This window comes from Dipodomys spectabilis, unplaced genomic scaffold, assembly GCF_019054845.1.
Source record: "Dipodomys spectabilis isolate Male_0828 unplaced genomic scaffold, ASM1905484v1 ptg000187l, whole genome shotgun sequence".
NCBI classification, from domain to species: domain Eukaryota; kingdom Metazoa; phylum Chordata; class Mammalia; order Rodentia; family Heteromyidae; genus Dipodomys; species Dipodomys spectabilis.
In genome coordinates, this window is record NW_024870864.1 from 4502921 (window position 1) to 4529616 (window position 26696).

At 40.7% G+C, this 26696-nt stretch overlaps 2 protein-coding genes across 6 annotated transcripts; one reads left to right on the top strand and one right to left on the bottom strand.

The window, feature by feature from the left end:
• On the bottom strand, window positions 1-26696 carry Mitd1 (microtubule interacting and trafficking domain containing 1). 5 transcript variants are annotated; one of them, XM_042695384.1, is made up of 9 exons: window positions 26682-26696; window positions 25314-25317; window positions 9101-9252; window positions 7505-7606; window positions 4091-4227; window positions 3191-3274; window positions 1854-1966; window positions 804-864; window positions 1-510 (listed from the first exon to the last, which is right to left on the bottom strand). In XM_042695384.1, the coding sequence occupies exons 3-9, from the start codon at window positions 9249-9251 to the stop codon at window positions 415-417; spliced, it is 744 nt and encodes a 247-aa protein (XP_042551318.1). In that variant the 5' UTR covers window position 9252; window positions 25314-25317; window positions 26682-26696; the 3' UTR covers window positions 1-414. The 5 variants fall into 5 exon arrangements, with proteins under 5 accessions (XP_042551318.1, XP_042551319.1, XP_042551317.1 ...); XM_042695385.1 differs by lacking the exons at window positions 25314-25317; window positions 26682-26696 and having other exon boundaries at window positions 1-288; window positions 9101-9313; XM_042695383.1 differs by lacking the exons at window positions 25314-25317; window positions 26682-26696 and having other exon boundaries at window positions 9101-9313.
• Window positions 9443-21308, top strand: Mrpl30 (mitochondrial ribosomal protein L30). The gene is made up of 6 exons (XM_042695388.1): window positions 9443-9566; window positions 15674-15750; window positions 17708-17788; window positions 20562-20708; window positions 20940-21013; window positions 21092-21308. Exons 2-6 carry the CDS (start codon window positions 15700-15702, stop codon window positions 21219-21221), a joined length of 483 nt encoding a protein of 160 aa, XP_042551322.1. The 5' UTR covers window positions 9443-9566; window positions 15674-15699; the 3' UTR covers window positions 21222-21308.

A 26696-nucleotide genomic window follows, 5' to 3' on the forward strand; every position in this document is an offset into this window, starting at 1 on the left:
TAGTAGAAATACAAGTTTATTTAAAAATTCACACATTATAAAAATGTTTAAAGTAAAAAGAAGAATCCAATATTTCCTTGCTGTAATTTGTATTTGTCCCCAAAAGTTCATATGTTGGAAATGTGGTCCTCATTGCAGTAGTGTTGAGAAGTGGACACCAGAGAGATGACTGGCTCTGCCTCACAGGCTTTTACAGATCCAAACTCTCTGAGACACGCATATTGTGTTGTCACATGATGTCTACCCACGTTAAGAGGCAGGAAGGTCCTCAAAGATGCCAGCAGCATGCTATTAAGGCTTCTCAGCCCCCAGAAATAAGGGCTAAATAAATCTCTATTCGTTACCCAGTGTGTGCTATGTAGTTATGGCATCATAAAAGGTAGAAATGTGCAATATGAATTAAGCTACTACCCATCATAATTTTTTTGTGTGCTTGTTATGAAAAATGTCCACTGTTGTTTCACGACATGGCCTTAAATCAAAATCACAATATCCAAGGGAAAAACAGCCCTAGGAAGAAAATAAGAGTACTGTTAAAAATGACATGACTAAGAAGGAAGGGGTGACATTGGCCAAGAAGCATTATACTCATGACCTGACATGGAATTGTAACCCCTTTGTTCAACTACTTAATAATAATAAAAATGGCATGACTAAGCTGGGGTTTGGGGCTGTGTCTGTAGTTCCAGAGACTTGGGAAACTGAGGTAAATGATTATTTAAGCCCAGGAGTTCATTTAAAAACAAAACATCAAAACAAATACAGTCTTACGTGTTACACACTTACCCATAAAATTATCTTACCTGTGGTTTCTTAAAGTAATCAAGTCCCCTTCCAATTTTAATCTGCCATCCATTGTTGAACCTATTGACATTAGTATACAGGAAGTTTAAATCAGACAATTATTAAGCATCAGAAAAATTTCCCTTTAAGAAAGGAACCCATTGGAAGTGGCACTATGGCTCAAGTGGTGGAGTGCTAGTTTTAATCTGAAGAGCTGAAGGACAGCACCTAGGCCCAGAGTTTAAGCCCCACGACCGACCCCCCCCCCCAAAAAAAAAAAAAAAAAGAATTAGGAAAGAAAGGAACCCACTTCTGCTAGTAGCAAGAAGACTTGAGTCAAACCTGTAGTTAATAGTGGGCTGCTTGTCTACAATGAAACAAAAAGGTCTTAGAAACTATCAGCTGACTTTGATGAGTTGTGTCTAACAATTAAAACTTACATATGAACTTCAGCTTGTTGATATAAATTTCCTGCTTACAAGTAGTTGACAAAGTATATTCAGGGAGACTGGTAGTGTTCTAAGGGTTCTCTTGCCCAGAGAGAGGAAGTATAAGCAGGAGGAGTTTTGGACCCTGACTTTTGCTTTAACAACAGCAGCTACATTTCCATCTGTTTTGAATATTTAGATCTGGCTTAAGTTTTCACTTAACATGACGATTCCATTGCTATAATCATATTAAAACCATTGTGCTAGAGGGAAAGTATTATTAACTGTACATACTGTTTTATTAACACATTACTATCATGCCTACCCAAATAATTTCTTAACCAACAGGAAATAAAACCACACAGTATTAATTTCATTAGAAGGAATTATTTCAGTATCACAACTGTGTATAATATAGATAAAAGTGCTCCTCTTCCTACATGACACAACATATAAATTCAATTCCACTAGGAAATAATAAACACACAGGGCAAAGTAAGTTTCTGCTTTATAAGTTGCTAATATTGGCCTTTAATTGAATTTTTAATCTTTAAATATAATATTTATATATAAGTAACATGAAGAGAGCAGTTTAAAGTATGTTTCAACTGCATAAAAGTTAACATATTATTGTATACTAACCTAATTTCTCGGTCATGTATTGAAGAAGAATATTCTACTTCCAACAGCACTCCATGACTTCTGAGTGACAGTTTTATTTCATCCAGGGCACTTAGCTGCTCTGTCCTATTTCCCTGTCAATGGCAAAAACATAATTTACTGCTTCATTTATTTTATTTATTTTTGCCAGTCTTGAGGCTTGAACTCAGGGCCTGGGTACTGTCCCTGAGCTTTTTTGCTCAAGTCTAGCACTTTATCACTTGAGCCACAGTGCCACTTGTGGCTTTTTCCGTTTATGTGGTACTAAGGAATTGAACCCAGGGCTTCATGCATGCTAAGAAAGCACTCTACTACTAAGCCACATTCCCAGCCTCATTTATTAATATTTCACATTATTAGCTGGGCACAGCAGCCCACACCTAGTGATGGAGAGGCTGAGATTGGGAGGATTACAGTTTAAAGCCAGCCAAAGGGGAGTAAAAAGTTTGTGAGACTGGGCAGGTGCCAGTGGCTCACACCTGTAATCCTAGCTACTCAGGAGGCTGAGATCTGAGGATCACGGTTCAAAGCCAGCCTGGGCAGGAAAGTCCGTGAGACTCTTATCTCCAATAAACCACTTGAAAACCGGAAGTAGCACTGTGGCTCAAGCGATAGAGTGCTCGCCTTGAGCTGAAGAGCTCAGGGACAGTGTCCAAGCCCGGAGTTCAAGCCCCATGACCAAAAAATAAAATAAAGGTTTGTGAGACCATCTTAGTAGCAAAGGCTGGACATAGTGGCATGCACCTGTCATCCCAGATATGGCAAGTAGCAATGAATAGTGGGGTTGCAGTACAAGCAGGCCCAGGCAAAAAGTGAAACCTTGTTAAAAAAATTAAAGCAAAATAAATTTAACGAACAGGTATCACAAATGGATTAAAATTAAAAGTTACTTTCTAGCTTCAGTGTCTTAAATGCATTTTAGCAATGATGTTTACTAATCCTAGTGGGGCTGCCTACTTCTCAAATTAATCATGGAAACTATTATTTAGAAGGATTACTTATTTTTGTCCAAATCAAGACAGAGATACCTACTATCATGTTAGTAATCACAGATATAAAGGGTAAAGAGATAAAATGACCAACAGTATCCAGGAGACTAAACTAACTACTTAAACAAATTGAGCCTAACAAAATGACCAAATACAAGGTCAACATCTTTCTCAAGATGTACTACACTTATTATAGCTGATAAGTTTTTCCTCAAAGAAATAAATCTAGCTGAAGTACCTCATTCAGGTTTTCCTTGATTGGACTACTACATCTTTTAACTGAATAAAGTCAGTAAATTACAAAAAAGATCAATTCTTTTAGATACTTACTACATCCAGAGAGGTAAGAAGGTGAATAGTTTTTACTTTGCAACTCTTAATAAGCATCTCACAAAATCGAAGGAAGTTATAGAGCTGAAAGACATTAGGATGAGTTATTACTAACTGGCAGGGTCATCCTCTGTGTCCATGGGGCATTGGATCCAACCTCCCACCACAGATGCTTATCCAAAGATGATATAACATTATTCAGCATAGACCTTGAATACATTCTCCTCAAATCACCTCTGGATTACTTATAATATCTAAAATGATGTAAATGCTGTACAAATAGCTAGCTATTATGCTGTGTTGTATAGGGAATACTGACAAGAAAGATCTGTAAATGTTCGTATAGGTTTAACTTAAAAATACTTTTGAGGGGCTGGGAAGGTGGCTCAGTGGTACAGCGCTTGTCTTGCACGCCTGAGGCCCTGGGTTCGATTCCTCAGCACCACATAAGCAAAAAGAAAAAAACTGGAAGTGGTGCTGTGGCTCAAGTGGTAGAGCACTAGCCTTGAACTGAAGAGCTGAGGGACAGTGCCCAGGCCCAGAGTTCAGGCCCCACGACTGGACCCAAAAAAAAAAAAAAAAAAGTATATTTCGGGGGGGGGGGGGGGAGGGGGGAAGGGGGGGAAGGAGAAGGATTGGGATTAGGGGGGGAGGAGGGAGGCTGGGAAGGGATGTGAAGGGTAAACAAAGGAGGAGGCTGCAATGCATGGTAAGAAATGTACGCATTATCCTGCCCATGTAACTGTAACTCCTCTGTACAGTATGTTCACAAATAAAATTAAATTAAAAAAAAATACTTTTGATACCCAGTTGAGTCTATGGATAAAGAATCTGCAGATATGGACAGCCGACTATACATTTAAAATTCAATTTCATTACGTTTTAGTACATCTCACTTACCTGATGAGTTTGTCTAATATAAGGATCTTCTATCCACACTTCTGTAACTGTCTCATTAAGGTATTCTTTTAAAAGTGACTCATAACTGAAACCTGTTGCATTCTCTTCTATTTTAATTTGCTTGTGATATTTCCCATCTACAAAACAGTTTTCAGTAGTAATAGTGTCCACTTTCTTTTTACACATTTTATATTTCATATACAGTGATTAATCAGGAACAGTTACAAATTAATTTTTAGCTTATTCACTCATTATGTATTGAGTGCCTGCTCTAAATGTGTTATGCAGTATTGCAAAATGCTACACATATAGAAGTTAAGAAGGCCAAAAGTACTCCATGGGTGGTCTTTGCCTTGGCAGAGTAAGAGGGATAGGCAAGATTTTCTGGAACAGATCGTGACCTGGACCCTTCAGACCAGGCAGTTGTTTTTGTTGTTGTTGTTTTGTTTTGTTTGTTTTTTGTCCATAGTGAGGCTTAACTTCAGGACTTGGATTCTGTCCCTGGGCTTTTTTGCTCAAGGCTAGCACTCTGCCACTTTGAGCCACAACTTACTTCTGGTTTTTCTGGTGGTTAATTGGAGATACGAGTCTCATGGACTTTCCTGCCCTGACTGGCTCTGAACCGTGATCCTCAGATCTCAGCCTCCTGAGTAGCAATGTACAGCAAGACCAGGTAGTTTATTCAAGAGAAGACTGTGTGTGCAAAAAGTATCTGGTAAGTTCCTTTTACCATGGAAAAAAACCACAGATATAATCAGGGAATCTGGTCCTTCTCTTTATACTTGTCTTTTTATACCTGCAGTTTAACAGATAAACTATTAAATAAAAACACAACCTAACAGTTAGGAAGTCTTTCTTATTAATACTTAATTTATTTCAGGTTTTTTTTTGTTTTAGTTCTTTGGTTTTCGTGTTAGGGACTAAACTCGGGGCTTGTAACATGCTAAGTTTGTTATAGAGCACTCTGCAGAAATTTGCATTACTATTTCTCCCAAGCTAACAAGGGGATTGTCACATGATCAACAGGATAGTTCTACTAGTTTTGTAAATTCAAAATGAATAACTGAATAAATTTTCAAACCCCTTTTTGGTTTTTAAAAAAATATGACCTCTAGTGGACTGTTTCTGCTTTACCAGATAATATTTAGAGGCACCTAGAATGGTCCACGGTTTGCTGTACCATAATGGGCACTCCTACAATTCAGCTTCTAATAAAACTAGGCTACTGTTTACTTTTTCACCAAGAAAGCTGGAAAAACATCAAGAATCTGCATGTGGTTTGTGCTTAGTCAAGTCTTTGAAAGGCTTATGCTATGAAAACTAAACAATTTGTATGTGTCTGTGTCTGTGTGTGTCTGTATATGTACTGTACCAGGGCTTGAACTCAGGGCCTTGTCCTTGGTTGGCTTGCTTGCTCAGGGCACTTGAGCCACACCTCCAATATAGCACTTTGCTGGTTAGAAATGGAATCTTGAAAGCCTACACTGTCTTTGAACTACAATCCTCCAGGTTTTAACCTCTTGATGATTACAGGTATAAGTCAATGGTGTCCAACTAAAATAAAGCTTTTAGAAACAACTGTGTGCAGCTTTCTCAGCTTTGTTTACTCATCTGGCACTGCTAGGTGAGCCAGGTCTCCAGCCCTTCTGTTTTATAAGGTTGTCTGAAACAAAAAAACATGCCAGCAGGCCCAGTTAGTTCCTTGTGTGCTAAATATCTGCCAAAAGCAAGTGTTTTTCTTAACAAGGTGAAAACAATTATGCAAGTGATGAAAGCACAAGCACTATCAGAAAGCTACATATTTTAAAATGGCTGGGTGCCGGTGGTTCACACTTATAATCCTAGCCACTCAAGAGGCTGAGATATGAGGACTGATATTCAAAACCATCCCAGGCAGAAAAGTCCAATTAACCACCAGAAAATTGGCAATGGTGCTGTGGCTCAAAGTAGTAGAATGCTAGCCTTGAGCAAGAGCTCAGGGACAACACCCAGGCCTGGAGTTCAAGACCTATGACTGACAGGGAAAAACAATAGAAAGCTTTCTGGGCTGGGAAGGTGGCTCAGTGGTAGAGCGCTTGCCTTGCATGCCTGAGGCCCTGGGTTCGATTCCTCAGCACCACATAAGCAGAAGAAAAAAAAAAGCTGGAAGTGGTGCTATGTCTCAAGTGGTAGCGCACTAGCCTTGAGCTGAAGAGCCTGAGGGATAGCGCCCAGGCCCAGAGTTTAGGCACATGACCGGACCCCCCCCAAAACAAGAAAAAAAAGAAAGCTTTCTGAGTAATTTAAAACAAAAGCTCAGCTGATAATGTAGCTCAGTAATGGAGCATTTAGCTAGCACACATGAAGCCCTCAGTTCAATCCCCATGACCACTGAAAAAGGGAAACACACATGTTCTGTTCAGAGCATTTCCATAGAGATGTTACCAACTATACATCAACTCTTAAAGCCAAGCCAGCCAAATTTATTTTCTTATTAATCTATAAGCATACATTAATTGTTCAAAGGGGTTTGTTTCATTGTGCACATCAGTGACTAGGGGAAAAACACCCAAGGCTAGCAACAGTATCTTTGGTTGTAGAAAGCAGGAGTGTGAGGATGGCAATGCCCACATACAGATATCTATGAAACTGCATGCTTTTTGAGTAGGGAAATACTAATACATAGGGAAAAATACCTACCTCACCTCTAATGGTTAGGAATAGGCTCTGATTCACAACAAAATCTGATAGAAGTCTCAGGAGTTTCTTTAGCTACTGTAATGACCTTGTTCCTTTTATTAAGGAATTAAAAATCAAAGACAGGATCCACATTCAGTATTCTTCTAGCAGTTCTTATCTGGGGTTCACACATAAGCTTCATGGGATCTGCAAATTCTTTAAAAATGCCAAAGTTCTACATAATGCATAGCATTTATCAAATGTTCGAAGGGGTTTTGACTCTACCCTATATCCACTTAAAAAATAAAGGGACTAGAGGAGAAGAAATGTATAGTAAATTGGAAAGCCCCCAGGTTCAAATGGTCTACTCCATATAGAACTAGACAGAAGCCAGCAATAATGAATGATACCATATGAACACATTTTCTTTCTACCCCACCATCCCCCCCTCCTTTTCTTTTGTGGTACTGGGAGTGAACCCAGGGATAAACATCAATACACATTAACACCATATACCTCATCAAAAATAAGCAGTTCTACTTGTCTCATTTGGGTTGAAGTAATTAAATATTGGACTAAATCTAGCAGATTAATTTTTAAGTTGGTAATTTTGTATGGTCCATGAATGATGTTATATCTAAACGGCCCTTGGCAACGAAAAGGTTCTCCATCCCTGGTAAAACATTCTAGGCCAACTACTCAGCCTTTGAACTATATCCCCAGGCCTGGATACATTTTATAAAACAGCCCTTTTACCTTCTTTTTCTTGGTCCAAATATTTCTTTATATTTTCTGCTCTATCCATGTAGTGAGAAAACTTTGCTTTGAGATTACATTTCTTATTATTATCTTTAATACCTATAAATTAAAAAAATTCAAGTTAACATTTTTTTCAGTTTAATTCAGGCATTATTTCCATTTTTTCAAGTTTTCTACAAATGTCCTATCCTTCAGAATGCTCTGCTTCAGTCCTAAAAACTACAAATATAAAGGTCACTGTGACTGGATAGCTGGGTTTAGGAATGAGGTTCTGATACCTTGTCAACTGTGGGATATCAAATCTGGCAGTGTGAGAAATGAGAAAGGTGGCTTACTATAGGTCAACCTTAAGTCTGAGCACTATTTACCCTAATTCGAATTTTATATATTTAGAAGACAGCAAAGAGTAGCAGTCTTCCATAAAACCAGCTTCTCTTGCAGATGCTCCCATTGTAATTAATGCTCAATTCCAGCCAGCAGATGTATTCGTCCTGGGGCTTGAACTCGGTGTCTGGGCACTGTCCCTGAACTTTTTTGCTCAAGGCTAGCACTCTACCACAGCTACAGCTTCACTTCCAGGTTTTGGGTGGTTAAGTGGAGATGAGGCTCATGAAATTTCCTGCCTTGGCTAGTTTCGAACTGCAATCCTCAGACCTCAGTCACTTTAGTAGCTGGACTACATGTGTCAGCCATAAGCAACTAGAACTTATTCCTCAATATTCATTATCTATCAAATTTTACTATGCATCCACAATATTACTTCTGGTTCTCTCTCCTTTTTTTCTTTTTACATTATATTTTCTGTAATTTCATATTTAATCCTCTCTCTCTCTCTCTCTCTCTCTCTCTCTCTCTCTCTCTCTCTCTCTCTCTCTCTCTCTCTCTCTCTCTCTCTCTCTCTCTCTCCTGGGCCTGGGCTCTGTCCCTGAGCCTCTTTGTTCTCAAGGCTAGTGCACTACCACTTGAGCCACAGTGCCACTTCCTACTTTTTCTGAGTAATTTATTGGACTTTCCTGATCCTCAGGTCTCAGCCTCCTGAAGGTGTGAGCTGCCAGCACCTGGCCTAATCTCTAATTTTTAAAAACATTGAATTTCACAGGAAGGTTTCTCTGGTCCAGGATCCCACTGTGCATTTACTTGTTACTTATCTTTAATCTCTATCTACTGTAGTTCCTCAGTTTTTAATCTTTTATAACCTTGCTGATGGAAGATTATTTATGTGTCATAAAATGTTTCTAACTTTGGCTGATCTGATGTTTTCTCATGTGGCTATGCCTTTGAAGCACTAAAATCACAGAAGTGACATGATGTTTTAGGGATACACGATGTCAATGTATCTCATTACTGATACATATATATCAGGCGTGAGCTTCCGGCGCCCGGCCGCTGGGCTATGTCTTTTAAAGCTCTTAAAATCTAGAGTGGTATCCCTTCCTTTCCTGGAGTAATCAATGAATCTGCTACCCAGGAGTGTAACTTCGTCTTCCGCTCCGGAGTTTGGAAGAACAGTTCTTAAGTTTCATTTCCCCTCAGCCGCCTAGGAAAGCAGATCCTCCCTCCGGTCCTCCCCTTCCTCCAGTACTCCCCGCTCACCTTTCATAACCCGCAAGAGCAGGTCGAGCCCCTCCTGGTAGCACACCAGCGCCTGCTGGAACTTGGACTCCGAGTCCAGTTCCGTTGCCCGCTTGAGCACTGTGGCTGCTGCTGTCATGTCTGGATCCTGCCCCGGCCCGGACTTCGCCATCCTTTCCACAAATCGAGAATTCGCCTCCACCCCTACCCGAAGTAAACTTGGGGCCGCCTAGAGCGCTTCCGGGGGGCGGGGCCGCGTGGCGCGCCTGCGCACCCTCCCCTCAGTCCTCTGTGAATGGGGGGGACTGGGCCGGAACTGAGGTGCTCGCGCTCGGAACCGAGGGCCGCGCGCGCGCGCTGCTGCCACACGGACTGACTCGAGGGTAGCACGTCGTGGTCTGACCTCTGCTCAGCTTCCCCTCGGTGGGAAATCGAGGCTGGACCTTTGGCCCGCTGCACGCTGTAAATGCTGCAGTCTTCACCAAGAGTGAGTATCTGGGAAGACTGCCGACGCCGAGCAGTTTTCCCTATCCATTTGAGTTGGCGGATCACGGGGACCTAATGGGAGCACGTACGGATCTCATCCCAGGTTTCCGAAAAGCCCGCCAGCGGCAGCGCCTCCTCTGGGGTGGTTGAACCCTGAGTCCCCAGGGGAGACAGCTTGGGAATGGGAACTCACGTTTAGCATTCACCATTTTCTGTGTATCTGCTTTATGCATAATCTGGAACCGCGTTGGAGATCAGTAGAACTTTATTATTATTATTATTATTGTGACGGTCGTGGGGCCGGAGCGCTGTCCCTGCGCTCTTCAGCTCTAGGCGAGCGCTCTATCACTTTACCCACACCGCCACTTCCGGTTTATTAGTGGTTAATTGGGGGAGATAAGAGTCTCAAGGCCTTTCCTGCTCGGGCTGGCTTGGAACTGTAACCCTCAGATCTCAGCCTCCTGAGTAGCTAGGAATACAAGCATGAGCCACCGGCACCGGGCTTAAGAAATTATTTTTTTAAGAACTATTTACATGAATAGGCGTTCTAAATTATTAGACACTATAGGAGCAATTCAAGAAAGAATATCCTTGTAGTCTGCCAAAACAGGAGTATGTTCCTATGTTTTTGACTATCTATGCATGCACAGTTTTATTCATTCAAAAAATAGACATGGAGCCATGGACAATATTGCACATCTGTAATCCCAACTACTCCGAGGTAGAGATTGGAAGGATCAACGTGGGAGACCAGCCCTGGCAAAAAATTAGCAAAGTGGTGCACCACTACTGTATAGGCCATAGGTAGGAAGATGAAAGCCTGAGACTGAGCAAAAAACATTGCTTTTCAAACAATAACTGAAGCAATAATGAACTTAGGGGCATGGCTCAGCTTCTAAAGCATCCTGGAGTCCTGAGTTCAAACCCAGAATCACCACAAATAATAATAATAATTAAAAATATTGAAATGGATCCACATTTCTTATGTGATGCATAGTGTTTTCCTGATTTTGCAGTTGCACAAGAGTTCTATTAGTTCTCCATCTTTTGGCTAAGACCAAGTGGAGAAAAGTTATTGCATAGTAGAGGACAGTACCTAATAAGAGAAACTTCTATTTTATTAAAACACATCCTTTGAACTGTGTGTTGATAGCTTATGCTTGTAATCCTAGCTACTCAGGAGACAAATCTAAGGAGCTCAGTTCAAAGCCAGCACAGATAGGAAAGTGTGTGAGACTCTTTTACCTCCAATTAACCATTTAAAAAAAAAGCTGGAAGTGGAGCTGTGATTCAAATGGTAGAGTGCTGGCCTGGAGCAAAAAAAGCTCAGGGACAGTGCCAGGCCTTGAGTTCTAGAAGCAGGGCCAGCATACATATACATAACCCTACAACATTTGGATCTGGGGGTGCAGCTTGGTGGCAGAACATTTACCTAGCATGAATGAGACTCTGGATTCAGTTCCCAGCACAGAAAAAAAACAAGGGCTGGAAAGGTGGCTCAGTGGTAGAGCGCTTGCCTTGCATGCCTGAGGCCCCGGGTTCGACTCCTCAGCACCACATAAGCAAAAAGAAAAAAAGTCGGGAAGTGGCACTGTGGCTCAAGTGGTAGAGCGCTAGCCTTGAGCTGAAGAGCTGAGGGACAGCGCCCCAGGCCCAGAGTTTAAGCCCCACGACCGGACCCAAAAAAAACAAAAAACAAAAACAAACAGTAGTTTTTTATTTATACCTTCTGATGTCTGTAATTTCATTCAGCTCAATAAGTTGAGTGCCTACTATGGAGCAAATACTTAGATGATTGGGATACATCTGTGAATATAACAAATCAAAAATTTTAAAGCCTTGTTCTATAGAATTATTGTGCTTTGAGTGGAGACAGACGTACTAAACAAACCCAACAAATAATTAAGTTAGAACATAATAAGTACTATGAGAAAAGAAAACAAGGTGAATAACAGGGACTAGGAATGGAGTTATATTGGCGAGATTTTTAAGCAGTGTGATCAAGATAGACTTCACTGAGATGAAATTTGAGCCAACAAGTGAAAGAAAAAGATTAGCTAGGTCAGTATCATTCTAGCCAAATGAGTACTCTGCTGTACTAGTTTGAGGTCAAGCTTTTTTAGTAATAAAGACAGAGTAATAAAGGCCGAGGGGATGGGACAGGTGGCTGGGGAAGTTGACAGTGATGTGCAGGGGAATGAGATGTGGAGACATAGGGCATTGGTTCTCATTGTAATTAAATGGAAAGGCACTGAAAGTTTCATGTTGTGATGATGACAATGTACTTGTACAAAGAGGTTACAATTCCGTAAGTCAGATTATGAGGACAGTGCTTCTTGTTCATTGTCACCTCTTCCATTGGTCTCCCTTCTTCTCCCTCCCATTCCTATCCTCAAATTATGTAGTTCAGAGTTTTAAATAAACTTTTTTTTGTCCATCATGAGGCTTGAACTCAGGGCCTGGGTGCTCTCCCTGAGTTCTTCAGCTCAAGGTGAGCGCTGTATCACTTGAACTACAGCACCACTTCCGGTTTTCTGGTGGTTTTATTGGAGATGAGAGTCTGGGGGACTTTCCTGCCTGGGCTGGCTTTAAACTGCGATCCTCAGATCTCAGCCTCCTGAATAGCTAGGATTACAGGCCTGAGCCACCGGTGCCCAGCTAAATGAACTTTATTTGAGCTACCTTTAGATTCCCAGTAAAATTGTGAAGATAATTCCTACAAATGCCACACCCAATTTCCCTTTTAATTAACATCATATATTAGTATGATACATTTGTTACAACATGTGAACCAATAATGCCTTATTAACTAATGTTCATACTTCTTAAATTCATATTTCCATAGCTTTTCCCAATGCCTTTTGTTTACTAGGCTCCTGCCCAGGATACCCCATTACATTTGATAATTCAAGTGTTTTTCACAATGTTGTCCTGAACAATGTGGTTTTCTCTTAAAAATGGGAGGAAGATCTGGGCACTAATGGCTCACACCTGAAATCTTAATTAAGATCTGAGGATCACAGGTCAATGCCAGCCTAGGCAGGAAAGTTTGTGAGACTCTTATCTCCAATAAACTACTCAAAAAAGTTGGATTGTGGGGCTGGGAAGGTGACTCAGTGGTAGAGCGCTTGCCTTGCATGCATGAGGCCCTGGGTTCGATTCCTCAGCACCACATAAGAAAAAAGAAAAAAGCCGGAAGTGGCGCTGTGGCTCAAGTGGCAGAGCGCTAGCCTTGAGCTGAAGACCTGACGGACAGCGCCTAGGCCCAGAGTTCAGGCCCCACAACCGGACCCAAAAAAAAAAAAAAAAAGTTGGATTGGCACTGTGACTCAAGTGGTTGAACCCTCACCTTGAGCTAAAGAAGTTCAGAGACGGGCGCTGGTGGCTCACGCCTGTAATCCTAGCTACTCAGGAGGCTGAGATCTGAGGATCGCGGTTCAAAGCCAGCCCGGGCAGGAGAGACCGTGAGACTCCTATCTCCAATAAACCACCAGAAAACCGGAAGTGGCGCTGTAGCTCAAGTGGTAGAGCGCTTGCCTTGAGCTGAAGAGCTGAGGGACAGCGCCCAGGCCCAGAGTTCAAGCCCACGACCGACCAAAGAAAAAAAAAGAAGTTCAGAGACAGCACCCAGACCCAGAATTCAAGCCCCAGGATGGTGGGAGGGGTACACTTTCAGTATGTACCCTATTAAATATACATGTTACCCACTTGACTTTTATCAGTTTATGTTAATTAATCCTAATGGCCTGACTGAGGTAATGTTTGTTAGCATTCTCTTCTGTACTTTACTATTTGAGAGCAAGTTACTACCCATAACTCATATTAAAAGAGCTTTGCTATACTTCCTTGAAAGTAGAGAATCCACACAAATTATGTAGAATTCTTCTGTACAGGATGTTTCTATTCCCTCATGAATTTATCTACTCACTTAGTTGGATGCTGTGGCCTCATGCCTGAAATAGTAGTTAACTCAGGAGGCTAAGATTGGAAGGATCACAGTTCAAGTCCAGACTCCCCGTCACCCCCCCAAAAAAGACCCCCATCCCAACAGATAATGCTGGACATGGTGTATGCTTCAGACTCGAGCAGGAAGCATTAATCAAAGGATTGATCTATTTTTGCATGGGTAAAAAGTAAAATTCTTCTCAAATATAACCAAAGTAAAAAGGACTGACAGCCTGACTCAAGTGGTATGGCTCCTACCTAGAAAGCCCAAGACCATAAGTTTGCTTTTTAAAATATACTTAGTCATATCAGTATGGCCTTAGTGGTTATTTGTAGTTTTGACTATAAGCTAAATACTTCATTACCTTTTTGTTTTTAATGTTTTAATTGTTTGCTGTTGGGAATTTTTCCATTTGGCTTCAGTCTCTCTTTAACATATTCCTGGCATTTTGCTTTGTAGTTCTGGTACTACAAGATGCACCAGACATTACCAGTCATTTCTTGAAATCCTGGTTCCTCTTATTAGAGAATGCTGTTAAAGACCAAAATTTGGCCAGGTGCCAGTAGCTGCCAGATTCCATTGGCTTACACTTGTAATTCTAGCTACTCCAGAGACTGAGATCTGAAGATTGTGGCTCAAAGCCATCTTAGGCAGGAAAGTTTGGGAGACTCTTGTCTCCAATTGAACACCAAAGAGTCAGAAGTGGAGTTTTGGCTCAAGTGGTGGAGCACTAGCCTTGAGCAAAAAAGGACAGTGCCCTAGCCCTGAGTTCAAGTCCCAGGACCAGCACAAAATAAAACCAAAATTTGGATGCTGTGTTTGTTATTACTAGATGCTATTGATTTAAGTCTTCTCAGCTAAAAGAACTATTTCATATATGCCTACATATGTATAATTATTTCCATATCCATTAGTAGCTCTGGAAAAGTAAACAAGAGTTCTACCTCTAATGAAGTGTACAAGGATTGTTCTAGCCTTTCTTTCTTACGTGTTACCTACTTCAGCTGTGAGAAACCTGACTCTTTGGAAAGTTTGGATCAGAGTAACCTGATTCAATGAGGTGTCTTAACTGCTGTTACAGAAAAAAGTTATTAGGGGATTAGAAGTAAGAAGCATAGTGCAGAGGATTTCATTGAAGTTTTAAGAATAGGAGGAAAATTTATGGAAGTACGAAGCTAAATGAGTTGAATTAGTATATAAGGCTGAACTTTGGAGGAAGTATGGTAAAAAATAATTTAGTATTAGATTGGTTCCATTGCTGAATGTGGTTGAGTTTTGTTTTTTGTTTTTTTTGAGGTCTAGGTCTTTTAGGAAAATCTTGGTTAGTTCTTACAACTCCCTGCTTTGTCTACATCACAAAAAACTCGTAGAGCTTGAGTGAGCTAGAATCTGGTGGATACTAACTTCATAATCTAATAATAAAGTATTATTTATCAAGGGTTACTGTATCAGGTGCTTTGTAAAGCGGCTCATTTCCAAACTAGGTGCTCTGATCTTTTCTACAGAAAAAAATTGAAACACACAAATTAAGTATCCTATCCAGGATAAAATACAATTTGTGAATCTTATTGTTCTGTTCTCAGAACACATCAGCATGTGGACTGCAGCTGTTTTGGTGTATCTAAATAAAATCATTTAAACTATAGAAGCAATACAAATATGTTAAGAATTGATTTAGAAATAAGCAAAAGAGTAAGCTCTCCTTTGAATAGAAAGGTGTTATGACTTAGGGAAAATGCACTAGATTAAACTATATAGAATTGGGTTCTAGAGCATATAATCTGCTTCTTGAGTGATAGATTACAGTCATGTGCCACCAATACCTAGCTGCACAAACTTCTTCATAACCTGATATGCTTGGATAAATGAGAATTTTATAGGATTTATTTTTCTTGTACATAAAGTTAAAAGGGTGGTCAATTATATGAGTTGGGATCTTTTTCAGATTGGATTTTCTGTGGTACCCTTACAGCATTCTCTATCTGCCCTCATTGTTGAAGATATTTAAAGCAGTAGAAAACTCCCACTTCCTAGTTATATGGGAAATAGGATGTGGTTGAAATACAATTATTACCTGTGTTTTTAACATTAAAAAAAGCATGGGGAATCTGTCCACTTTTAAGATATATTTGACTGGTGAGTCTGTTTTCTACTTCTCACAGCCTCTACAGAGAACAGGACTACCTTTATGGCAGGGATTTTGCGTTCAGTAGTCCAGACACCCCCAGGCCGACTGCAGGTAAGTGTCTATTTAAGAATCTTTTCCTCCCCTATTCCTTAGGGTTTTTGGTTGTTTTTGTTGTTGTTGTTGTTGTTGATGGTGGAACGTTGTAATTATAAAACTTTCACACACATACACACACAGACACACACACATATGTATAATCTTTTAAAATGTTAGTCTTTTTTAATATTGAGGGTTAATTTTGTTAGGTTTTGTTGTTTTATTGTCCTAGGGATCAAACCAAGGGTCTTGCTCATGCTAGTCAGATGCTGCACTACCTAACTGTAACCCCAGTCCTTTTTGTTTGGTCTACTTTCTTCTTAAAGATTTTCCATCACAAAACATCTTTTTGTAGAGAACATGCCAAAAAAAATAATTTAAAGTGGCTACCATGGCTTCCCTTTGGTCAGTCTTCATCTTCCCCTAAAGTTATAGGGGATACCCTTGAATTAATGAAATTTTCATAGAAAAGCAGTAAAATTTAGTAAGACAGAATAGAAGCTCCCAGAGAAGAGAGACATGCTATTATTTTCATGTATTTCCTTCTTATTGACCTTTTACCAAATGTACCTATATAGACTGATGTCCCCCTAAGGACCAGGCTGGATACAACAGCTACATACTGGGCCTTGATGTAGACCTGTTACTGGCTATGGATTATAATAATGTCAGCTACTTCAATACATTATCTTCACTTCAGATTAATCCTATGGAAGAATCAATATTGTTTTCTCTTCAGTGCCATAGAAACTGAGCCTCTAAGAGTTATATTTCAAAGCTATAAGGCAACAGAACCAGGATTAGAAACTCATGTGTCCTCTGTCTCATCCCAGTCCTGCTTCTTTTCTTTTTTTTTTAATTGTGAAAATACCGTATAGAGGAGTTACAATTACATGGGCAAGATAATGAGTACATTTCTTTCTTTTTTGGGAGGAGGGGGAGGTCCGGTCGTGGGGCCTGAACTCTGCCTGGGTGCTGTCCCTCAGTTCTTCAGCTCAAGGCTAGCACTCTACCACTTGAGCCACAGCGCCACTTCCGGCTTTTTTATTTTTGGTTATGTGGTGCTAAGGAATCGAACCCAGGGCCTCAGGCATGCAAGGCAAGCGCTCTACCACTGAGCCAACTTCCCAGCCCATGAGTACATTTCTTATCAAGCATTGTTGCCTCCTCCTTTGTTTCCCCTTCCCTTCCCTTCCCATCTTCCTCACCCCCCCCCCCTCCCCGCCCCCAGCCAAAGTTGTAAAGTTCATTTTTCGACATAACAACTTGTACATCTCATTGTTGCAATGGGTCCACCTGTATCCCTATTTAAACGATTTGTTTTTCTGTTTATGCCCTCTCAGCAATGCTGGGAAGGTTGGAAGGGAATGATTATTCCCCATGCACAAAGTGTCTTGCTCTATTATGAGGTTGGTAGTGAGTGAGAATAATAGGATTGTAGGAATATAGAGAAGGCATGAAATGAGGAAGAATTACATTGTGGTGGCATTGTTAGGACTAGAAAGAAAACAATATTATTTTGTGTCTATTTGGGTTTATTTTGTCAAAGCTGTCAAAGCAAAAATTGGTAAATCATGATCTTCAGTACAAATACAATGCCACTTGATTTTATAAATAAGGTTTTAGTGACACATAGGCCCATTTGTTTGCAGATTGACTTTGACTGTTTTTTCTCTATGTGAGCAGAGTCAATTCTTGAGAACAGACACTGGGTAGCTCCAAACCTGAAAGTATTTACTGTCTGGCCCTTTATAATACCTCAGTGGGTTAGATGGGATATGTTCATTTACCTAATAAGCTGAGGTAAATCTATAGATTGTAGGTTAGATCAGAACACACTTGTGTTACCTAAAGGTTGGTAAGTATAGATTACCACACAATATAGATTTCTTAAAAACACACAAACATGTTTTATATCATATTTGTGACAAAAGATGTTCTAAAAGTACAAATGTTTTATATCTTATTTTAGACTGTGACAAAAGGTGTGGAGTCCCTCATTGGTACAGATTGGATTCGTCATAAATTTACCAGATCAAGAATTCCAGATAAAGTAGGAAATGTGGTTTCTATTTCTGTTTTTCAATGATACTTTTTTTTAAATAAAATCTTAAGGGATACCTGTTTTGTATTATCGAACTCTTAATGTGAAATAGTATGTGGATATAGATTATAGGGCAGAATAAAACATACTAGATTAATGAAAATGATGACTGCAAATAAAAAGTGTGACCAGGCATCAGTTGCTCACACTTATAATCCTAAATACTCAAGAGACTGTGATTTGAAGATCAACAACAAGCCCAACAATCCAAACAGATAAGTCCGAAAGAATCTAATCCTAGTTAACCAGTAAAAAATGGAAGTAGAGGTGTGGCTCAAATGATAGAGTGCCAAGGCAGAACACAAGACCCTGAGTTCAAGCCCCAGCATGGGCAGTCAATTACTCAACCAGTGTAAACCTTACCTTGCTGTAAACCTGCCCTTGCTGGCCTTCCACACAAACAGGTTTCTATTATTTCTTAGTTTCTTTGCTGTTCATGGCTTTTTTTTTTTTTTTTTTGTCGTGAGGCCTGAACTCTGGGCCTGCTCAGTATCCCTCAGCTCTTCAGCTCAAGGCTAGCTCTCTACCACTTGAGCCACAGCTCCACTTCCAGCTTTTTTCTGCTTATGTGGTACAGAGGAATCAAACCCAGGGTGTCAGGCATGCAAGGCAAGTGCTCTACCACTGAGCCACCTTCCCAGCCCCAGGTTTGTGTTTTTTTTTAATCCTTTGGATTCCATGCATTTTTTTTTTCTTCTGGTCCTGAGTGAACTCTGGGCCTAGGCGCTGTACCTGAGCTTCTTTGGCTCAAGGATAGTGCTGTACCACTTGCCACAGTGCTACTTCCGGCTTTTTCTGAGTATGTTTGACAATAAGAGTCTCACAGACTTTCCTGCCCTGGTTAGCTTCGAACTGCAATTCTGAGATCTAAGCCCAAGTAGCTAGTAGCTAAGTAGCTCCCTGCATTTTTGTCTCACCATTATCCTGAGAAAACAGTGGCCTCTCCTGCTCACTCAGTTTTTCACTTTCCCTTTCCATGTCAATATTTGCTACTTAGAATCTTTCAGCTTTTCCCTTTATCATTCTTTCAGAAAACATAGACTAAGCCCTCCATTGATTTTGGTTTTCATTTTGTCTTATTATTTTTTTTAGTTTGCATTTTAATTACAGGCCTTTTTCTTTTTTATAAAGCCATTTAAGTTTAAAGAAAAATTAACCAGAAATGATGTAGAATTCCTATGTACTTTCTTCCCCCATCCTAAAGAGTTTCCTTTGGTATTTAACATCACTTGTATTGGTATGGTACTATCATTAAAACTGACAAAATAACTCTGACACATTATCAGCTAAACATCATAGTTTACAGTATGGCAACCACTAGTATTTTCACTCTGGCTATAGTTTTATTTTCTTTTAATTTTTTTCGTGCTGGTACTAGAGAGCTTAAATTCGGGTCCATGGCACTGCCCCTTGGCTTTTTAGGTTTTTTGTTTGTTTTGCTCAAAGCTGGTGCTCTAACTTGAGCCATAGCTTACTTCTGGCTTTTTGGTGGTTAATTGGGGATAACACTCACATGCTTTCTTACCCAGGCTGGCTTTGAACCATCATCCTCATTTCTCAGCCTCCTGAATTGCTAGGATTACAGATGTGAGCCCCCAGTGTCCAGCTATCCTTTTGCCCTTATAGAGTATCACATCATTGAAATCACATAGTATGTCTGTAAAGGATGGTTTTTCCGTGGCTTTTTATGTCTTACTTCTTATTGCAGCATAATATTCCAGTGTATTGTTCACCTAGCTTATTTATGCATTTAACTCTTAAAGGGTTTCTTGATTGCTTCTATTTTTGGTAATAATAAAGCTGTATGAATACTTGTGTGAAGGTCTTTGTGTGGACTAACTTTCCTACTCTTGGGGCAAATACCTAGAGCCCATTGATGGGTTGTATAGTAAAAAGTATGTTTAGGTTTGTGAAACCTGAGAGGGAAATCGGTTTTTAGGAAGGGAGTCTTTCAGTTTTGTAGTTTTTGTTTTTTGGTTTTTTTTAAATATTATTAAGCTGGGTGCTGATGGCTCACGCCTATAATCCTAGCTACTCAGGTGGCTGAGATCTGAGGATCGCAGTTCAAAGCCAGCCATGGTAAAAAAAAGTCTGTGAGCCTTTTATAAAACTCCAATATAACAGTAGAAAACTGGAAGTGGTGCTGTGGCTCAAGTGGTAGAGCATTAGCCTTGAGCTGAAGAACTGAGGGACAGCACCCAGGCCCAGAGTTCAAGCCCCATGACAAAAAAAAACCAAAACCAAACAAAATTATAAGATTTACAGAATAAGATTCGATATCTTAACCCTTAATTCCAGATTTTGGAAGATTTGCATAGACTATATGAGTTTAGTATACTAAATTGAAAGCCTAAAATCTGCATTTCTCTGAATTTAGTGGGCTTTAGAACATTTCAAATTTCAGATTTTCAGATGTAATATTCTAAGTCTGTAGTCCTTGCATTTGAATTCTTTAGTAAATGTGGTTGTTTGCTTTATGATTCAGTTTATGAAAATAAGATCCTTAACTAGGTGATATTTTCCTAGCATATGGAACTCTTAGACTCTGAGGAATCAGTCTATACTGGTTGAAGTGTTTGAGGTTGAAGATTATGTAAGGATTCTGAATGAAGAATGAAATGTAGATGTGTGTGTGTGTGTCTGTCTGTCTGTGTGTCTGTGTCTGTATCTGTGTGTGTAAGGAGGTACAAAAGAAATTTTCTATTTGTAATTGTCTTTCTAGGTGTTTCAGGCTTCACTTGAAGACCATAAAAAGTATGGTGGGGATCCACAGCACCCACATAAATTACACATTGTTACCAGAATAAAAAGTACACAAAAACGTCCATATTGGGAAAAAGATATTATAAAGATGCTTGGATTACAAAAGGTACATAACTATTTTAGTCATTAGTGTTAAATTTCCTTTAAATGTTATGCTTTAATTTTATTTTTTTAACTTTCTGGTATATATTCATTGTTTTCTTGAATGTAAGTGATTACTTAACATACTTATTTGTAAGTCTGGTTTAGACAAAATGAGCATTGAGTTCCATGTTTTCCTAAAACAGAACCTTGTGCTTTTTAAATTAACACATATCATTGTTCCTTCTGTTCATAGGCACATACCCCTCAAGTCCACAAGAACATTCCTTCAGTGAATGCAAAACTAAAAATTGTCAAGCACTTGATAAGGTTTGTTGTTTTATCTTCTCAGCAGTTTTTAAATATGTTATTCCATGTAATTCTAAACCCATTTTCCTTACATCACAGAATCAAGCCCCTGAAGCTGCCACAAGGACTTCCAACAGAAGAGAATATGTCCAGCACGTGCCTCAAGAGCACAGGAGAGTTAGTAGTGCAGTGGCATCTAAAGCCTGTTGAGCAAGGAGCAAAATCCTGATGCCACAACAGCTTCAGATTAAACGTGTAATTCTCTTTTGTCCAAAGTCAGTGACAAAGTATTCTCATTAAAGTGTTTTAAACCCTAGTCATTTTCACTGGCTAAAGCTGCCATGATTCTTTTTACTATTTTATAGACTTCCAGGTTTTAACTATTACTTAGTCTAATGGTCTCTCCCCTTTTCCCCTGTTTTACTCCAAAATAGGCAAGAATCACTTTGTTTGAATATCTAAATTTAGATCCACTGACATTAACGATTGCTAACTTTTTATATTAATTGTTTCCCCATTTAACCAAACACTACAACTTTTTTGGCTTTGTCTTAGTCCATTTCTTGTTATAACAAAATACCTGAGACTGGCTTCTTTATAAGGAAAAGAAGTTCATTTTAGCTAACAGTTGGGTTCACTGAAAAATCCAAGTTCAGGAAACTTCTAGTGAGGGCCTCCTGCAGTGTTATAACATGGCTGATGGCTTCTTGCATATGGAAGAGTGGTGAGGTGGTGGAATAGAGGAGGTGAGGGAGCTAGCCAAAACAAGCTAAATAATAATAATTAATTCACTTAACAGTAACCTGCCCTCACAAAGTGGATATGAATCCTTTCTGTATATGGTGTCCCATGATGTCACGAGCCTAACAGAAGACCTTTAGTCACCTTCCATTAGGCCCGCCTTTTTTTTTTTGGTCGGTCATGGGGCTTGAACTCTGGGCCTGAGTGCTGTCCCTCAGCTCTTCAGCTCAAGGCTAGCGTGCTACCACTTGAGCTATAGCGCCACTTCTGGTTTTCTGGTGGTTTATTGGAGAGTTTCATGGACTTTTCCTGCCCGGACTGGCTTTGAACTGCTATCCTCAAGTCTTAGCCTCCTGAGTAGCTAGGATTACAGGCATGAGCCACTGGCGCCTGGCTTAGGCCCACCTCTTAAAGATCCTACTACTTCTCAATACCTTTATATCAAAGACCAATCTTTCAACACATGGACATGTGTGGACAAACTATATCTAGACCATAGCGGTCTCTATTGAATACTGCTCTGTGTTGGAGCAAATCCAAAACTGAGCAAACATGCTCCCTGCCTCCATGAGCCTAGTCTTCCAGAGAGAGCATAGAGATGCAGGAAAAGTAAAGACACATAGAATGTGATACTAGAATGGCCTAGACTGCTGCTCCATGCCTCTGGCTGTTAATATGTGGGTACATATGGATTCATATTATTCCTAAACTTGTATCAGAAATAATGTCTATTTTGTTACTTTAGATGAAACTGGGCCTGAACTTTGTTATTATACAGTGCCTGGATAAAGCATATTCAATTCTATGTAATTTATTTAATTAATTTATTTATTTTTGGTGCTGATGCTGTGGCTTAAACTTATGGCCTGGATACTGACCCTGAACTTTTTTGCTCAAGACTAGTGCTCTACCAATTGAGGCACAGCTCCATTTCTGGCCTTTTTTAGTTAATTATACAGGAAAGTCTCATGAACTGTCATACCCAGGCTGGCTTCAGACCTGCACCTTCAGATCTCAGCCTCCTGAGCAGCAAAGGCATGAGCCACTAGTGGCCACCCAATTCTCTGTACATTTTTTTTTTTTGGGTCCAGTCGTGGGGCCTGAACTCTGGGCCTGGGCACTGTCCCTCAGCTCTTCAGCTCAAGGCTAGTGCTCTACTACTTGAGCCACAGCGCCATTTCTGGCTTTTTTCTTTTTGCTTATGTGGTGCTGAGGAATCGAACCCAGGGCTTCAAGCATGCAAGGTAAGCGCTCTACCACTGAGCCACCTTCCCAGCCCCTGTACATTTTTAAATCATGCATTAAGAGTATAGAAGCACTGACAGAATTATTCAATAGATTATCCCTCCTTTCGGCATTTCAAAATAAATGCTCCTTAAATTTTAAAGCAGCCTCTGTCAGTAGTTGAGATAATATTTAAAAGAAGAAAACGCAGAAGCTGGTAGCTCATGCTAATCATAGCTACAAAAGGCTGAGATCTGAGGATCATAGTTCAAAGCAAATATAGGCAGGAAAGTTGGTGAGACACTTAACTTCCAATTAACCGGCAAAAAGCTGGAAGTGGATGTGTGATTCAAGTGGTACAGTACTAACCTTGGCAAACAAGCTAAGGAACAGTGCCCAAGCCCTGAGTACTGGCATGCATAAATAAATAAACAAATAAATAATTAGTCTTTAAGGGAGAACTTCTGTTTTCTTGTATTTCAGATATCTGGGGATGGGGGAGTAGGAATGTGAGAAGAATTTATGGCAGCTCACTGAAGATGCAATATCCCTGGATGGTTGGGGCCCTTTCTTTCCCCTTATCTTTTCTGCAGTTCAGCACTGGAAGCACCAGCACTGACCAACCAGCCCAACTGGCTTTACCTACGTGTTGATTTTGTTTTCTTTTTTTTGTGCTGGTCCTGGGTCTTTTTTTTTTTTTTTTTTTTTTTTGCGTCTGGTCGTGGGGCCTGAACTCAGCCTGGGCTCGGCCTGGGCGCTGTCCCTCAGCTCTTCAGCTCAAGGCTAGTGCTGTACCTCTTGAGCCACAGCGCCACTTCTGGCTTTTCTCTTTTTGCTTATGTGGTGCTGAGGAATCAAACCCAGGGCCTCAGAGATGCAAGGCAAGCACTCTACCACTGAGCCACCTTCCCAGCCCTAGTCCTGAGTCTTGAACTCAGGGTCTGGGCTGTGTCCCATAGAGCCACAGCTCTACTTCTGGTTTTTGTTTTTGTTTGTTGGTATTTTATTGGTGATAAGAGTCTCATGGACTTTCCTGCTTGGGCTGGTTTCAAACCACAGTCCTTGGATCTGTCTCCTAAGTAGCTATGATTGCAGGTGGTAGTCACCAGTGTCCAGAAATGAGCAGTGCATAGAGGCAGAAGTGTCAGGTGAAATGTGGGTGTGGAATGAAGCATAGTCTCATGCATTAATAATCCTAAATGCAGTTCATTTTGGTTGGTTGGTTTTTTTGGCAATTACCATTTTAATTAAACAATTACTGTATACCCAGTATGTATAAGGCCTGGAGGATATAGAAACTCAGAGGAAGCTGGGCGCTGGTGGCTCACGCCTGTAATCCTAGCTACTCAGGAGGATCTGAGGATCGCGGTTCAAAGCCAGCCCGGGCAGGAGAGACCATGAGACTCCTATCTCCAATAAACCACCAGAAAACCAGAAGTGGCGCTGTAGCTCAAGTGGTAGAGCGCTCGCCTTGAGCTGAAGAGCTGAGGGACAGCGCCCAGGCCCAGAGTTCAAGCCCCACGACCGACAAAAAAAAAAAAAAAAAAGAAACTCAGAGGACTTTTTTTTTTTTTTTTTGACATTGCCAGGGTTTGAAATTAGGGCTTACATTTGCTAGGCAGATGCTCTACTACTTGAGCTATGGCTCCAGCCCCTCTAACTCCTTTTACCATGCTGGTCATAGGGCTTGAACGTAGCACCTAGCACCCAGAACCTGGCTGCTGTCCCTGAGTTTTTGTGCTCAAGGCTAGTGCTTATACCACTTGAGCCACAGTTCTACTTCTGGCTTTCGGTGGTTAATTGGAGATAAGAGTCTCATAGACTTTCTTGCCTGTGCTGGCTTTGAACTGCAGTCCTGAGATCTCAGTCTTCTGAGTAGCTAGGATTACAGGTGTGACCCAACAGCACCAGGCTATGTAATGACCTGGGAGTGAGAAAATCCACAGAGGCACGATTAAGGGTGACAAGGAAGTTTTATTAGTTGGTCTGCAACTGCCCTATCCTAGGCTACCTCAGAACCAGGAGCAGCTGCAGCCTCGAAAGGGGTGAGTTTGTATTTTTTTCCTTTCCCTCCTTCCTCCTTCCCACGGTCTCACCTCTCCACTCTGCAGGCCTCTCTGCCTCTCCTAGGCCTTCCACGGACCTCTTCACTCTGCTCTGGGAAATGCCTCTTGCCACTTCCCTACCTGCATTTGTGTTTCTCCCCCTCTTCCCTCCAAACCCCCTGTCTATCTATATCTGGTGGCCTGCTCCACAAGCCACCCACAGCTTAACCCCCTTTGACACCCTCCCCTGCAGTGGGGGGGCTGGAGGGATGTGGTGACATCAGCGCAGGGCAGTGACATCAGCATGGGGCAGGTCTTCCTGCCCCACTTGTCCTCACAGCTATATTCTAGTTATTTTTTAAATAGGGCCTCACATTTATACCTGGGCCAGCCTGCACCCATGAAATTCTTATTTATGCCTCCCAAATAGCTAGGAGAACAGGTGTTTACCACCATGCCAAGCTTTTTCTGTTGAATGGGGTCTTGTGAAGTTATTCTTTCTTTGTTTTTTTTCACCTCAGCAAGTGCTCAGTCTAGCTGAAGTCTGTGCTTCCACGTGTCCCTGCCTGTAGTTCGGTTGAAGAAAGACGTTTGTGAGAATAAAAATAACCCCGTCTCATTTAGTGCCTTCTCTTTTTGTACTAATGTGAATGTTCTGTAGACACTGGTTAATTTTCACCCAAAGAGAAAAGTTTGATTAAATAACTAATCTCAGCAGCTCATAGCTGGAGGAACATATCTAAATGTTAAGTTGCATTTTCAGAGCAGTCTAGAAAGGAAAGGCTTCAGAGATACATCTTTGTTTCATATTGCTGTAAAGCCAGTTACAACAAACATAAAACTGTCTTATTTAAACACACAATTACTTCAGTTTCTGTGGGTCATAAGTGTGGATACACATTAGCGGGGTGTTCTTAGGGTCTCCAATGCTGCAAATTAAAGGTTTCCTCCTGGTACCTATTAGGGTCTCAACTAAATAGTCTGCTCTCACACTCTGAGGTTAGCAGAATCCATTTCCTTCTGGCTGTAAGATTGATAGAATATTGCATCCTCAAAACCAGCTTTGGAGAGGGACAAACAAGGTGTATACTGAGGTAGATACAAACATGTAGATGCCACCATCTTTGTGTTCTTTTGGCTGGAGGCCCACTCTTGAAGAAGGGCAATTACACAGTGACTGCCAGGAGTCAGGGATCATGAGGGACTTCTAGTCTACTAGGCTAGACTGGGAGGTCCCTTCTGGAACTTACCCTAGAAACTGTGGATGAGTGGGATTCTTCTACTGTTGTTCCTTTGCCTCTCATAATCTTTTCAGAACACTAAGGATTTCTCAGAAGAATGGCCAGAAAACATATAAGGAAATGCTCAACATCCCTGCCCATAAAGGAAATGCAAATCAAAACAACATTGAGATTCTATCTCATATCAATATCATTGACCAACATTGATAAAAGCTAGCAGGGATGGTGGGGGAGGGGCTGATACACTGTTGGGATTGTAAACTAGTGCAACAACTCTGGAAAGCAGTTTGGAGGTTCCTTAAAAAAACTAAATGTAAGATGGATGCTGGCGCCTCATGCCTATTATCCTAGCTACTCAGGAGACTGAGATCTGAGGATCATAGTTCAAAGCCATACTGGGCAGGAAAGTCCATGAGACTTTTACCTCCAATTAACCACCAGAAAACTAGAAGT